Source organism: Sarcophilus harrisii, chromosome 5, assembly GCF_902635505.1.
Source record: "Sarcophilus harrisii chromosome 5, mSarHar1.11, whole genome shotgun sequence".
Taxonomy (NCBI): domain Eukaryota; kingdom Metazoa; phylum Chordata; class Mammalia; order Dasyuromorphia; family Dasyuridae; genus Sarcophilus; species Sarcophilus harrisii.
The window spans coordinates 175,998,457-176,014,781 of record NC_045430.1 but is presented as its reverse complement, the minus strand read 5'-3'; the positions used below and the strand labels follow the sequence as shown (position 1 = coordinate 176,014,781).

Below are 16,325 nucleotides of genomic sequence, written 5' to 3'. Positions count from 1 at the left end.
AAAGGAGGTAAACATAAAGGCCAAATAGTCAAGGTGAATGAAAATTGAGAAACAGACATGGAGTTTAGTAACCCACACATCACTGACTAATGACTGACAATTTATTATTGGGAAATTGATAGAGAAAAAAATTCAGGAACCACGGGTTACAGAAAGCACAGACACTGAAAAAAGTGGTAGCAAAAAACAAAGGCCATATACTCCAACAGTTCGAACAGTGAAAGAAAAAATAAGGTTAAGTTATAATATTTTTTATATAAAATTTTTATTTATATATATTTTTATTTTATATACAAAAATATAATATATTTTTGTCTTTTTTGCCTTGGAAAACACCTACTAAATAATTTTAAAATTACCACACTTCATATAAATACAGATATTTCTTTAAATAAATGCTTCCATTTAATCAAAAATATCCAATAAACTTTTTTTTTTGGTAAAACAGAACATCTGCTTATTGTTTTTATTGATGTTTTCCTAGTACATTTGGCAAAAATATGCCCCAATGTATGAACAATTTAAATATTGAATTGTAGATATTCTTTCCCAAACAATGTCATAATTACCTACTTACACAATTTTCTGATATAGTACCCGACCTCTGAATGAGGGTGGAAAATTGTGGCTTTGATGCTTACATTCTACTTATGAAACCTACATATATATGTCTGAATCATAAATGTTAATGTAACAGTCACAGATCTGTAATGGAAAACTAACAACATACTTTGGAGGAAAGAGTTATTAAACTGACTATTATTAACTAGCTATCTAGATAAAATTTACCCCATAAAAAGGTAATTATAAAGTATATAAAGCTTGTTTCCAACAGTATTTATAAAACAATAATTCACTAAGCATACCGACAGTAAAAGAAATCCCTTACTTCTTTAATGTTATGAAAGAGAAGGTGACCTGGAAAATTAAAAAAAAAATCTTCATATCAAACTGGCCACTTGGGAAATCCATTATTTTAAGGCACTGAGAGCAAATCTATAATTTGGGGGTTATTATTTTATTAGTAGATACCATGTATGAACATTACACATCCATTTTGAATTGGAAGAGACAAAGAAGGACCAGCCCCTGATAATTATTCATGTGGATAGACTCTCCACCAAATATAATTACCTCAGTTCCAACATATAAAGATCCTCAAAGGAGAGGAAATTCAGAATTTAAGGGGCAGTCTACCACTTGATTTTTCATCATATTGTTCCTACAATCCTTTTTTCTCAGAAGTCAGTTACTTCTCTAAAACAAGCAGATTCAGGGGTGGCTAGGTAGTGCAGTGCATAGAGCACCAGCCCTGAAGTTAGGAGGTCCTGAGTTCAAATGTGGTTTCAGATACTTAACACTTCCTAGCTGTGTGACTCTGAGATAACCAGTAATGAGAGCTGGCATGAAAAATTTGTTCACATCCTTTGACCATTTATCAATTGGAGAATGGCTTGGTTTCTTATAAATTAGAGTCAGCTCTCTATATATTTTGGAAATGAGGTCTTTATCAGAACCTTTAACTGTGAAGATGTTTTCCCAGTTTGTTGCTTCCCTTCTAATCTTGTTTACATTAGTTTTGTTTGTACAGAAGCTTTTTAATTTGATGTAATCAAAATTTTCTATTTTGTGATCAATAATGGTCTCTAGTTCGTCTTTAGTCACAAATTTCTTCTTCCTCTTCCACAAGTCTGAGAGATAAACTATCCTATGTTCCTCCAATTTGTTTATAATCTCATTCTTTATGTCTAAATCATGGACCCATTTTGATCTTATCTTGGTATACGGTGTTAAGTGTGGGTCCATGCCTAATTTCTGCCATACTAATTTCCAGTTATCCCAGCAGTTTTTGTCAAATAATGAATTCTTATCCCAAAAGTGAGGATCTTTGGGTTTGTCAAACACTAAATTGCTATAGTTGACTATTCTGTCTTGTGAACCTAACCTGTTCCACTGATCAACTAATCTATTTCTTAGCCAATACCAAATGGTTTTGGTGACTGCTGCTTTATAATATAGTTTTAGGTCAGGTACAGCTAGGCCACCTTCATTTAATTTTTTTTTCATTAATTCTTTTGAGATTCTTGACCTTTTATTATTCCATATGAATTTTGTTGTTATTTTTTCTAGATCATTAAAATATTTTCTTGGAAGTCTGATTGGTATAGCACTAAATAAATAGATTAGTTTAGGGAGTATTGTCATCTTTATTATATTTGCTAGACCTATCCAGGAGCACTTGATATTTTTCCAATTGTTTAAGTCTGACTTTATTTGTGTGGAATGTTTTTTGTAATTTAGCTCATATAATACCTGACTTTCCTTTGGTAGATAGATTCCCAAATATTTTATGCTGTCGACAGTTATTCTGAATGGAATTTGTCTTTGTAATGTCCAGTATCATTGATAGTGACCCAAGGATCAGGTGAGGAAGAAAGAACATAGCTTCTTTGAGTCAGGTGTCTTGAATTTATCAAGGATAGTTCCCCAATTATCTCCTTATTTATTTATCTTGGTTATAAACACTTTATTAATCCCATTTGTTCTATCTCTTCCAGTGAAAATTACATTCTTCTTTGAAGATAAAAGAGATGACAGCATCTCTCCCTTCTATTTTTTAAGTATCACCAAGCAAAGTTCTTATCTCTTCTGCAATTCTCCCTTTTCTCTCCAAACCCCTTTTCTACTCTTTAGTTTCTTTCACCTGAGTCCATCCTTCATACTCATCACACTGATTTTTGTAAAAGCAGGCCATGTTCTTGTACTCATCTTCTATTCCAAAGCTTTGCTTGTCTCTTTTGTACATTGCTTTTTAAAATTCAAGTTGCTTAGTGAGTTCACTATACATTCACATCAATCTCTTAAAACAAATTTTATTTTTCCTGCTCAAAGGAATTTTATCCCTTTACATCTTTAGATTTTAAATTTTAGTACCCTCCATCCATTCTAGTATAACTTTCTCTTAAGCATGCTAGTTCATGGGATTCTATCAAAAACTTAATTTGACAAAGAATAACCACCATCACACAAGAGATCAAAATTTATAAAAGGGAGTATAACAAGACAGGTAAGGTTCCCAATAGAAGATAGATAGATGGGAAGGGATGAGATGGAACCACATGTGACAAATACTCAGATTTATTATGAAGACGGCTTAGCATCCATGAATATGAAAGATAAAGAGAAGTCAAGCTAAAGCTGGAATATGGAAGAAACCTATAGGATGAATAAAAAAGTTTTTCTATATTATCATTCAAAAAAATGTAGTGATGATAACATCTTTCTATATGAATAAACTTCATATTGATAAGGAAATAATGGAATTTAGTGTTTCACTATTAAGTCTACATTACTACTATATATTTCCATTTTGTGTGTGTGTGTGTGTTTGTTTTTAACTGGGTGGTTTCAAAATCACTTTACTCCTTTCCACATCAATATTTTTTATTTCTTTAGAATACTAGTTTAGGAACATGTGAAAATCTGTTCAAAACAGAGCCAGGAATAATTTATCTAATCACAGTGATCAGTCTCAGATACAGATAAATAGATAAAAGAATGTACATTTGTGACAAAAAACAAAAAGCTTCTTTCAAGCACTGTTATGAAATGAGATCATATTCCTTAGGCAATCAATATGATCCCAATATGAAGTTGCTACACTAAAATAATAGCTCCATTATCCAAATGCAAAGAACTAAGAGAACTGTAGTCCCAGATGGTCCTGTAAATGGCACATATTTTATTCTCACAACCAAACCATCTCAATCTTATCACCACCATCACCCTCGACCATGGCACAATTAAAGAATAATGAAAAGGAAAAATCAATTTTTAACCTGAATTCATGAAACACAAAAATAAGCAAAGAGAAACAATAAGGTCCATATGAATGTTAAAAACACTGAATAAGAATTTAGTTTACTGTTTTAGAATAGCATATAAATTTATGAGAAGTTTATCTTATTAAATTGTTCTCACAGGAATCAAAGAAAATGACCAGAAAACATGTAAACAGCATCTGCACTAGACCTTATTTAAGAAAATGTTAACTAGAAATAAAATTTAAAAAAAAAAAAAATATTCAAAACATATTGACTATTTTCCTACCAAAATTAGGCATAATTTCATGATTTGGGGTCTGATCTGAGGATTAGTAGATGAGGGTGGGATCTGACATTTTCTTGGTAGGTGATGTATATAGACAATTCGCTTAATTTCTATGGGTCTCAATTTCAAATATCTGGAAAAGTTATTTCTACTGCATATCGCAGAGACATTGAAAGGAAAACAATTTGCAGTCCTATAAAATTTATACTATATAAATGTGAATTATTATTCCTTTCAAAAACCAAACAAGGAAGATATTTTACATCCTAACCCCTAGGATACAAAAAAATTATATTCTCTCTACACTAAAAGGTATGAGAAGTTCAAAGATTTGCAAGTCAGCACATTTTATAGAGTTTGTGGTACAAAAGGGTTATTTTTACTGTGGGGGAAAGAAGCAAATCTTTTTCCCTACCCCCAAACACAGCTGAACTGATTCAGCACAAATCTCCCCCAAAAATAAAAACCAAACTTGGCAGAGAAAGAGCACGGAAAGTTCCAGCTCCAAGGACAATGTTGCAGAACTGTAGGTGGAAAGATATGAAGAAGACACAGAACAAGATGATCACATAACACATTATAGCTTGTAACTTTTCATCAACAAACTGTAAGCTAAGGAAGACAGACAAAAAGAGTCCTTTCCCTATTCCATCCCACCTTAAACAAAAGAGAAGTGATATTACAGGTCCAAGTACCAAAGAATGAGTGGAGCTTCCATGAATTCATCAGGTTCCCTTATGTTTTAAACTCTAAAATCGGGATATAATAGCACTCACCTTGTGGTATTCTTCTGAGGATCATGTGAGATAATATTAACACACTCAGTACAGTGCCTGACACATGGTAGTAGGTCCTTAAGAAATGCTTGTTCCCTTCTCCTTTCCTTTTCCACAGGAAACCAAGCAGAAATGGATTGTTTTAGGAAAATAATAACTAAAATAGTGATTTTGCTCAGTTTTGGTATTCAGATGCATAATTTCTCTACACCAAATCTGCATTTCCCCAAAACACAAAAATGTATCCAATTTAAGACCTTAAAGGCTTCAAAAGCATGGAATCTTTTTTTCTTTACAAAGGTAGTATAAAGATAAGATCACATTCAGCAATGGAAATTTGGGGAATAAGAGCTGGAGTCTAATACTTTATTTTATAAACCTATTTCCAACTAAGGGTGAAAATATAGGTAGCAGTATCAGATGACACAAATACCATCTCTCATTACCATCTCCAAATTATGAAGTTAATGAATCCACACTCAAAAGCTTTAATCCTCTAATACTGAATATCCCTGAAATCAATAGGGAAAACCACTTTTAGGATGATCCTGGCTTCCAAAGCTCAAGTGATGCATTTTCCAACTAAAAAAGTTACCAGTAGAAGGTGCATAGGTACTATGTACCAAAATAAGAGAGCTTAGAAACACATCGCCCCTAAGAGACCTGCTCAGAACTTTGAGATGAAACTAAAGCTTGTGTAACCACAGAAATCAAATATTTAAGAGGGTCAGAGGTAGCCTGAGCTAGCTAGCCATTTGACATATTCCAGAATTTAATAAGTTGTTTTATTCATTTATTAAATTAATTTATAGTCAAGATTGATTCTGTCAGCAGGAACTGAGAAGACAAGGAAAAGAAGTCTCACAGAAATCTGTCAACTGAAATCATAATGTATTCACAACCTCTAGGGCCTGTTTTGATCACTAATGTAAAACACTTTTCCATTTACAATCATCTTAACTCAATCAAATAAATCTAATATGAAAAGGAGAGATGACAAGGGAAAGCTTTTTTTTTTTTTTTTTTAAACCTAAATACATCAAAGATAGTCAAGAACTGATAAAATCACCTGACCACCAGGAAGGTTCGTACTTAACCCTGGAAAAGGGCTGAAAAAGAGATAATTGGGAGCTGGGTCTTCAAAAAAAGAGCAAGGTAGAGATGGAAATATAAATATTTCCCCTCAATACAAACGAGATATGCTTTTAGCTATTAATGCCTGAGCAAAAATTACTAAGCAAAAAATTACTCACTTACTGGTCCTCTTGGACTTTTCAAAAGACAAGAAACTCTTCAATAAATATTTTAAGCACCTATTACGTGCAGTTACTATTAAGAGACATCATAAAGGATGTAAATATGTTAGATAATCTTGATTATTAACAAAGGGATAAAATATGGCAGAAGCATGCTTGCCAAAGGGATCTGCCATGTTCTTAGAAGATTTCTGGTGTAAAATAAAAGAGAAAGAGTGAGGGACAGAGACAGAGTCCAGATACTGTTTTTGGATAAAAATGTACTACTTCTCAAACTTTATAAATGATATTGCTGTACCTTCTAAAGGAGATTCATTTTAATCATCCAAAAAACAAAATTAAAATGAATACAAAACAATTATTTCCCAGATGAATGAGTAATCCCATAAGAGTTTATAGCATATGTGTGCACGCACACATGCTCTCAGAAAGCATGACCAGTAAACTAGAGATTGTGGATAAACTAGGCCCAAAATTGGATGGGGAGAGAGCAGACTGCTTTACATTTAACCAATAGTACAGAACTTAAGAGCATGAATCTAATAGGGTAATTAGATCTACCTGCCCATTATCTCTAGATATCTCCTTAAATTTTCCTGCCAGCTTAGCTTTTTGCTTGCCCCTGATGCTGCAAACCATTCACAGAAAAAACAATCAGACTGTACTTAATTATTAATATCCTTTAAATTTCCAAAAGGCATCTGACTTTTTCAAAAAGATGCTTATTAAACTACGTGGACTTCAGAATGTGTTGTAGGGGAATATTAGGTAGGGCAATACATTGAAGAAAATTCTATCAGCTTATACATGATAGCATATTTGAGGAATTGAGGTACATGGTGGTGCAATAGAGCTCAGGCCTGGAGTCAGGAAGATATGAGTTCAAATTCATCCTCAAACTAGCTCTCTCACCCTGGATCCATCATTTAATCTCTACTTTCTCAAGAGTAAAATAGGGATAAAAATTAGCATGTATTTTTCAAGATTGCTGTTAAGATCCAATTAAATAATATTTTTAAAAGTGCTTAGCAGAGTGTCTGACACAAAGGAAGTGAAATAGAAATGCTTATTCTTTGGCCTATACCCCTAAAGAACTGGGATTTTGCTGCCAAAAATCAGTACTATCAGATTGGCTCTTCTGATTTGTTTACTTGAAGTTTCTTTCACTTCTTTCCTGCAGACTTCAAATCTTTAGTGGATCTGTTTCATTGGTAGGAGACTATGGTGGTGATGGCAATTTCTATGAATAGGTTTATTGTGATTTTATGTCATAGAACTACTGGCATAAAAGTCCTTTTATAATGCCATTTCATACATTTAAACAAAAGAAAACCCTATTGAAGACAATAGCTACTAATACCTAGCAGCTTCTCTTCGCATTAACAGAATGATCTAGGTGAATTTAGATGAATGATCTTGTGGTCCCCAAAATGATAAATATTTTCTGTTTTAACCAAATAGCAAGGAAAATGACTGCACTTTAAAAAAAATTACTGCAAACTAACAGTTTTATTAAGAACATTTGAATTAAAAGGGTCCAACAAGAAAGTCATCCTTTTGGTTTTTCTCTTTTGCTACTCATTTAACACAATAAGAATATGTGGTTTCAAAGAGGAAATTTGCAGATGAGCTCTGAACCAATACACATTATTAGTTAAGCCACTAGTAAAAGGAGCAGATGGTAAATCAGGGAGTGGTGAGAGTACTCTATTAAGCAGTACAGAATATGCATCTTCTGAAATAATTCCAGGCCAAACACATAGATCCAAAGACAGACACACACACACACACACACACACACACACACACACACACACACAGCATATGTATAGATATAATAAGTAATACATGTAATAAATATGGGTGTGTGTATATATATGTATATATGCGCTCATTTTGCAATAACTAAAGTGCTATCTCACAAAATGCGCACTATCCAAATGCCTGGGCAATGGAAGGATAAGTTATTCTATTATATCAGTAGGAGATAACAAAAGCATAACAAGTTATAACAGAGCTATTTATTATTCCAGGTGTGACTGTAAACTTTTCAATGTGATATCATAGGCAAACATTTTTTTTCCTCTCCCTAAAATGAAATGAAATGTTTAACAATAATAAATAAATAATTGAATAAAGATGAGGAAATAAATTGTATTTGGAAGAAAGCAATCAAAGACTAGAGAAGAACCTATCAGAAATGTTACAAAGACTGGTGTGTTTAACATTTTAAAAAATTTTATAAAGAATGAGTATCTACAGGTAAGCCACAATATATTCCTCTTCTCTCACAATACTCTCTTCATTCCTATCAAGGCTGTATTTGGACCTTCCTCTACTATAAACTTCAGCTCTTCATCCTGAAACCTCACTTCAGCTCTGGGATCCACACAATGGAAATATTTATTCTCTCCTACTGCAGTCTTTCAGGAAGAAAAATCCTCTTACAATTTCTTTCTAATGCTGACATACAGGCCAGCATGGTCTCATTACTCTGCAGGATTCCTATATCTAAGAGGATAGCCTCTCTTTTCAGTTAAAAAGTAGCTAAGTGACCTTTGATCACATTTTTATATAATCTAAAAACTACTGTAATTGAGGATACTCTGGCAGTTAAAAGAATTTTCATCTCAATTATTTATTTTAAATCTTGACAATCTATCTATTTATGTTAATCCAAAAGCAAAGATTCTTCCTCCTTGCCTCTTAGCTACCACATACAATGTAGAACAGTTGCAAATGTCTGGAAATGTCTATAAAAAAATGCAATGCTCTATTCACCATTCTTCTCACATGAAGATGTAACATCGTCCTTAAGAGCATAAAGATATTAATTGTCACAAATGATATTTCTACAAAGCACAGTTACTATCTGGTTTCAATTTGGAAATAAAAGATAGCAGGGAAAGCATCTTGAATCGAGGATATTCTAGCCTAACATAGCTGAATTACATCAGGTTTCTCACCTAAAATGGTTAGACATTCATCACTTGACAACTTCATTGACAACTTCAATTGACAACTTCAGAGATTATATTTGAAGTTAATACAACTCACCTCTAAAACACAGGTGACTTTAACTTTATACCCTAAAGGAAAAAAAAAATTCCCCAAGCGAGTCCATCATTATTGTCATATGAAGTCCTTCAAAATCCAAGGAGACTTCCCAGCATTATAGCTTTGTCCATAATGCCCGGTGCCTTTTTTTTTTTTTTTTTTTTAAATTATTATAGCTTTTTAAAGACAAAACATGTGCATGGATAATTTTTAAACATTGACCCTTGCAAAACCTTCTGTTCCAACTTTTCCCCTTTCCCCTCCCCTACCCGCTCCCCTAGATAGCAGGTAGTCCAATACATGTTAAATTTGTTAAAGTATATTTTAAATACAAATAGGTATACATATTTATACGGTTATCTTGCTGCACAAGAAAAATCAGATTTAAAAAGAAGGTAAAAATAATCTGAGAAGGAAAACAAGAATGCAAGCCAACAATAACAGAAAGAGTAGAAATGCTATGTTGTGGTTTTCGCTGGGTGTAGCTGGTTCTCTTAATTACTGAACAATTGGAACAGTGTCCTTTCTAATTAAGAATAAACAAGTATAAGAAATCTGCTAACAGGTTTCCATAAACACCTTCTGGGGACCTTTTCACCTACAAAAGCACAGTTTAAATTAAATCAGGACATTTCTAAAACAAAATAGGCAGGAGGCCTAAAGACAGCTAATGCAAATTACCATTCATTTCTATTCCATTTTGGTTTGATTCTGATGAAAAGCTTGTCTGAGCACTATTTTTGCTTTGGACAGAAACTTATGATCTAGCTCCTATGATCTCATATTAATCTTATGAGAAACATTATAGGGAGGGAAGAGTTAGAGAAAAGACGTTAAGTTTTAAAGTCAAGATATTGATGATATTTTCATAGATAAGAGATCTAGAATAATAGAGAACTGGGGGCTTCATAAAATTTAACATAAGAACCAATTAAGTCACTCAAGCATAGGACTTTATCATATCTCGATGTCACGTTTGGTGGTTAAAGTATAAAACTCAGCAAAATTCATTCAGCAGTCTAATACACAGACATTACCATTCTGTAACTCAACTCTCCAGGCTATTATCACAATATATATCCTGAACATAAATGAAGAATTCAAGGGAACAAGTAACATGACAATGTATATAGGAGCCATGCACAATAATAAAGGGAAAACCAATCTAAGATGACTAAACTACAAAGAAGTCACTTAACCTCAGTTTCTTCAAGTTTAAAAAAAAGGGGGGTAGGGAAGTGGGAGAAATATAATCTTTACCAACCTAAAAGAGCTATCTTTAAGAAAGTGCTCTTTGTAAGCTATAAAGTATAATAAAATGTGATGACATTACCTTGGTTAACTTTTTAACACATATTCTGAACTGGTATGAAATCTTAGAAAATAAGCTATGGTGTTTTTTCTTCCTCATCAATATACATTCCACCAAAGTTATTGCTAAAGACAAATTCTGTTTTTATTATTTTATTAATAATGAAGATTACCTGAAACCATATCCCAAATAAGATTTGACATATTGTTTTGCAATCAACATGAAGTATAATACTTTTAGGTATCTTGTTTTGGATGTAAGGAAGTATAAATACTGATTTTCCTTATATTATCTTTATTGGAAATATGTAAAAGAAAGTTGGAAGGGGGACAAAACTCTTAAGGAATTTCCATACTTGTCTAGTTTTACAAAACAAGTTAAATTTCATCATCAGGGAAATCAACGGTTAAATCAACATGATTTCCCTATAAATACTGACTTCTATGCAGCCCCACCTCCCTTGGAGACATGTTATATAAACACAGCAAAAACTTAGCTAGAAATTATAAACCTGCTACTTAAGAAAATAAATAATCTTTCATTTTTATTAAAGACACAAAAGCTAAGAGGCAACCTAAAACATTGCCAAGAACTCTAGATTTTCTATTCCGCTTACATCAATAACTACCTGTGTGACTTTAGGCAAGCTGCTTAACTTCCTTAGTTCCTTCAGATTTCTCAACTGTAAAAGGAAGAACTAAATGATCTTTAAAGTCCCAATCAATGATCCTATATATGACTGTCAGAACACATGAGAAATTAAGAGTGAGAAGAAATTTGGGGATAAACTCCAGAAGCAAGATTGTATTTCCATTCAATGAAGATTCAGTTGGAGGGGGACACCCACAAGCATGGGGTAATACACAAATCAGTCCAGTCCTGGAAATTGAGATGTGACATATACAGTCAGGATAGTGTAGTTATGAAAAAACTGAGGACAGAAAGATTTTGTAGGACAAAAAAAAGGGGATCTATATAAAAATGAGACCACCAAAATGCGAATGCCAAGAAAACAAAATAATGCATAAAAGAACTATTTAGTTGTAAACTCAAAGTGCTTCTCACAAGTTCATTAAATCACCATTATCAACTTAAATTCAACAACACAAAATACTCCTCCAATTGTAAAATTGTTTCAAAGCTCACCAATATGGGAACATGGTGGGTGTGGGGAAGGAGGAGTATCCCCAAGTTAGGCCTTTTAACAATTCAACAAGAACTTGAATTAGGCTTGAACCCTAAAAGAGAACATGCTTTTAATTTTGCCAGTCAACCTTGAGTCAGGGTCCCATCTGTTAGAATGCTGAGAGTTTCTTCCCAACTCAAGAGGAGAGGATCATTTACTTGGTCTTGGGATGCAACCACAATGAAGGAATAAGTCTTTTTATATACTGGAAATATCATCAGTTTCCACAGATTGAATGCACTGCTTACCTTCTTCCCAATGAGCTTTTTCCGGAGAAACTCTCGAGCCTCAAACATGTAAGGTATATCATACAGAGGACGAAGTTTCTTGTTCTTGTCCTAAAATCAGAGGGAGAAAAAAGGAAAGCATCAGTATAGGGTAGCCTAACAGAAAAATTGACAAAACTCTTGTAAGTAACAATGAAAACAATTATTTCTTCTGCTGCTAAAGAGCATATGGTGCTGGGAACATACAAAGTGCCTAATAAGCTTTTACTAACTCAGTTGACCGAATGATTAAAATATCTTACCATAGACAAAAATCATTTTTGCCATACACATGCTATATTCCAAATGGAAAGCAATGGGTCTAAAGTGAATTTTTAATTTAAATATTTCTTACTCATAAACTTCCCCAAAGTTTATTTCTTTAAAAATATCCTACTTATGTAAAACTTATTTATATGGATATCAAATACCCATATTAAAGACTACTTGAGATTCACACTATGATTTCAACTGGTCTACAATTATTTATTGATCCTACTGTCTTATCCCCATAAGTCATTTTCATATCTCTCGGCCAGATATCTCAGCCAAACTCCTAGAAAAAGTTGTCAGTACTCTGGTCCCACAATTTTTTTTTATCTATGGCTCTTTTTTCAACCTCTTGAAAACTGTGACCCAAGATCAATAGATGACAGTTTTCTTTCTCTAAGGAAAATAACTACTTAATTGCTTAAAAAAAAAAAAAAGATACTTTTTTTCTGTCCTTAATCTTCTTGACCTCTCTTAACCACTCCCCTTTTTTTTGTCCTACAAAATCTTTCTGTCCTCAGTTTTTTCATAACTACACTATCCTGATTGTATATGTCACATCTCAATTTCCAGGACTGGACTGATTTGTGTCCCACCCCATGCTTGTGGGTGTCCCCCTCCAATTTCTTAAGGCTTTAATCTCAGTCTTTCAATTTTATCTCCAGGTGCCTTCATCAGTTACCCAGGGTTGAATTGTTTTTATGCAGTAGATTCCCAGTTCTATATATACAAACCTAATGTTTTTCTTAAGCTTCAATCAAATATCATCAATTTCCTAATGAATATCTCCAACTATATACCTCTCAGTATCTCAAACTCAGTATGTCAAAGCAGAACGCATTAAATCCTTCCCCTAAAAACAATACCACCCCACCACTTTCCTCCGAATGTCCCTATTTCAGTTTAGAGTACCACCGTGCTCCCAACAGAAACTCCCAGATTCATAATGTCAGAGCCATCCGTGACTCTCCACAACAAATAAAAAGGGGCAGCTGGATAGTGCAACAGATAAAGTACCAGTCCTGAGGTCAAGAGGAACTGAGTTCAAATCTGGCCTTAGACAATTGACACATTATATGTGTGACTCACTTAACCCGAATTGCATTACCAAAACAACAACCAATCAACCAACCAATTATATAGCCAATTCATGATGATTCTTCCTCCTCAACATCTCATACCACTGGATCAAAAAATAGTTAAACAACTCTTGTTTGCTAGGCACTATACTAAGCACTGGGAAAACAATACAAAGGAAATAATAAAATAAAATAATCTTTACTCAAATGATTTTTGCATATTAATTGAGGAGATAAGTATACAAATATATACAGCATAAATATAAATATATAAAAGGTAGTGAAATACAAGGAATTTGGGACCATCATCCTTTATCACTTCTTACTTAAACTACTGAAACAGTCCTAGCCAGTTCTATTTTTTTTTCTTTCCCATTTCCAAACCACCCTACACAAAGCTGTCAAAATAACATTACTACGGCAAAAATCTGACCATGAATGCTATCTCTATGTTCATGAACCTTAAGTGGTTCTTGTATTTCTAGGATGAAATACAAATTCCTAAATTTAGTATTTAAAACCTGGTACAATGTATCTTCAGTTTACATTTTAGGTTTATTTTCCTTTCTTCTTTTTTGCTCACTCTACATTGCAGGAAAATTTGCCACCATATTGTTCTCAGAACTCAACAATTAATTTCAGGCCTCTGTATCTCTGTACTTGGAATGCACTCCTTACTTCCCACTTCTCAGAATATCTAGCTTCATTCAAGAATTCAGTCATGGACATCTCCTAGTCAAAGTCCCTCCTTACTCTTCTAGTCATTAGTACGCTCTCCCTATTAAAATTATTGCTTACATATTTATTTATATGTGATAAACCTCTTCAGTAGAATGTAAGCTTACAAAGGCTTTTTTTTTTATTTGTGTATACACATTTTATTTATGTGTATCCATAGCACAGTACATAAATGATTCTATGTGCATACTGAAAGGGATATGTGTGTGTATATGTATATATGTGTTCACAAGTGGAACAGACATATTTAATCTTACTGAATAAAGCTAGCATTCTTGAATCTTCATTTAAAGAAATATTAGCTCTTGATTTTATATAATAACTTCTGATCACATTAAGGAAAAAGCTTTTCTTTCCTATGCTTTTTAGTAAAATTTAAACATGAACACTAGATTTTTCCTAAAAATTTTTAAGTTACTAAATACAAATAGAGAACCATCACTCCTGCAAATACTATCAGGAAAGCGTCTGATTATAGAAAGTTGCTATTTTTAGACAATCACAAGGAAATAACAACCAGGAAAAAGACTTGCTGATTTGTTCAACCAACCTCAATACTACATGGTTAAAATGACAACAGCATCATTCCAAAGCTTGCCCTTGAACAACTCGGAGATTACTTTATAAAAAACATACTACCCTAAGCCAAAAGAAGAAATAACTACCAAAAAAGTTCATTGAATCAAGCTAAAATTAAGATCCTAGAGTATGATAGCTACGTGGCTCCACAAATGTTCCTAATTCAATGCCCAATAAGTGATGAAAAGAACTGATGGTAAATATGTTATAAACATATGGAAGAATAACACAGAAGGTTACCAGAAATAAGAAGAAACAATACGGAAAATAGTGTCCAGAGACTTGGTATTAGATGAATTCTACATAGCGCAGTTTCTTGACTTGTAAAATGGAAAAGCTTGTGCTGCCTGCCCTCTAAAGTGCCTTCTAGTTTCAAAATTCTTTACTAAGAAACAGGAAATATTAGATAGCAAAAGCAATGTTTCTGGAGTGTTAACGATTTTTAAAAACATATATCACTAGTTATAAATGCTTGCAGAGTTCCATATGCCAATTCCCATGTTTCAAGGTCTATAGTACGCTTTATGTACATACTTAAAGAGATTAAGCATTCTCCTTTGGCAGGAGGTGCAACATACTGGAAATTATAAGGAATATAAATAAAGACAACACTATTAGCACTGAAGACTAGAAAGGGACCTATATGTTCATTTTGCCATAGAAATTATAACACACATTGATAAGCTGTGTGAATATACAAGTCTAAATAAACACCATTTTGAAACACCAATAGTCACTTCACACATCATGACTTCGCCAATCAATTTAAGATTATTTTTCTGCTTTAGTTCAACAATGAATATCTATCTCAGCACGAAATGATCAAAACAGTGAATTTTGTATCATTCTTAGAGTAAATTTCACATTCTGTCTTGTAATTTGAATTATTTTGTATATGATAAATACATGATACTAACTAGATTATGACCTTCAAGAGATCAGATCACATCCACTCACCAAAGTGCCTATTGTAAAGTACACTAAATGTGTCAAATTGAACTATGAATTCCCCATATCATGACCAGAGGGAATTCACTTCAAATAAAAGTTAAATCAGGAGTCTGAAAAAAGATTTTTTAAAAAGTAAAACAGTTACAATTCTCTAATTATATTCATAGTCATGGTTCTATCATTTCCTATGGGATTATGTCATAACAAGATAATGTGAGGTGTAGGTCAGACATCATATAAAGAAAGCTAGAAATAAGCTTTCTTTTAGAAATAAGCAGCAAATTTCTTCAAGCCAACTATCCATTAAAAAAATTCACATAGCAAACAAAAAAACTAAACACTAATGAGCAAAATAACGAGGGAAAATAGCAGCATCTATTTGTTCTAACACGCAAGTCTCACTCTCAAGGCAAATAAACTATTTACAATTGGAAAATTTGACCACCTTGGAAAACATATTTTGACAGTTTTATATTTCTAAAAGATTGAGGCATTCACTTTATTTAGTTTTTTGAAATTATGAAATAGAAATTTCCCTGAGAAATTCCAAAATAAAACCAATCCCACCAAATCACCAAGTACTAAAAAACGTTTTAAATGGTTAGCTTATTGCAGGTATAATAACCCATGAAAACAAGACTTTTGCTAAAGCCTTATTTTGAAAGAACTGTCTAATTTAGATGACAATTTATGTGAAAATCTGTTGTTTTTCTAAAGACAGGAAAATAAAAAAAATAAAAAAAAA

The 16,325-nt window shown here is 32.9% G+C and overlaps 1 protein-coding gene across 1 annotated transcript in view; it reads right to left on the bottom strand.

Annotated features, from left to right (window-relative positions):
- Positions 1 to 16,325, bottom strand: part of SND1 (staphylococcal nuclease and tudor domain containing 1) — a 468,465-nt gene that overhangs the window by 314,457 nt on the left and 137,683 nt on the right. Inside the window, exon 11 of the mRNA XM_031939005.1 lies at positions 11,946 to 12,035. Within this exon, the coding sequence (XP_031794865.1) occupies positions 11,946 to 12,035 (90 nt within the window). The remainder of the gene's footprint in view (positions 1 to 11,945; positions 12,036 to 16,325) is intronic.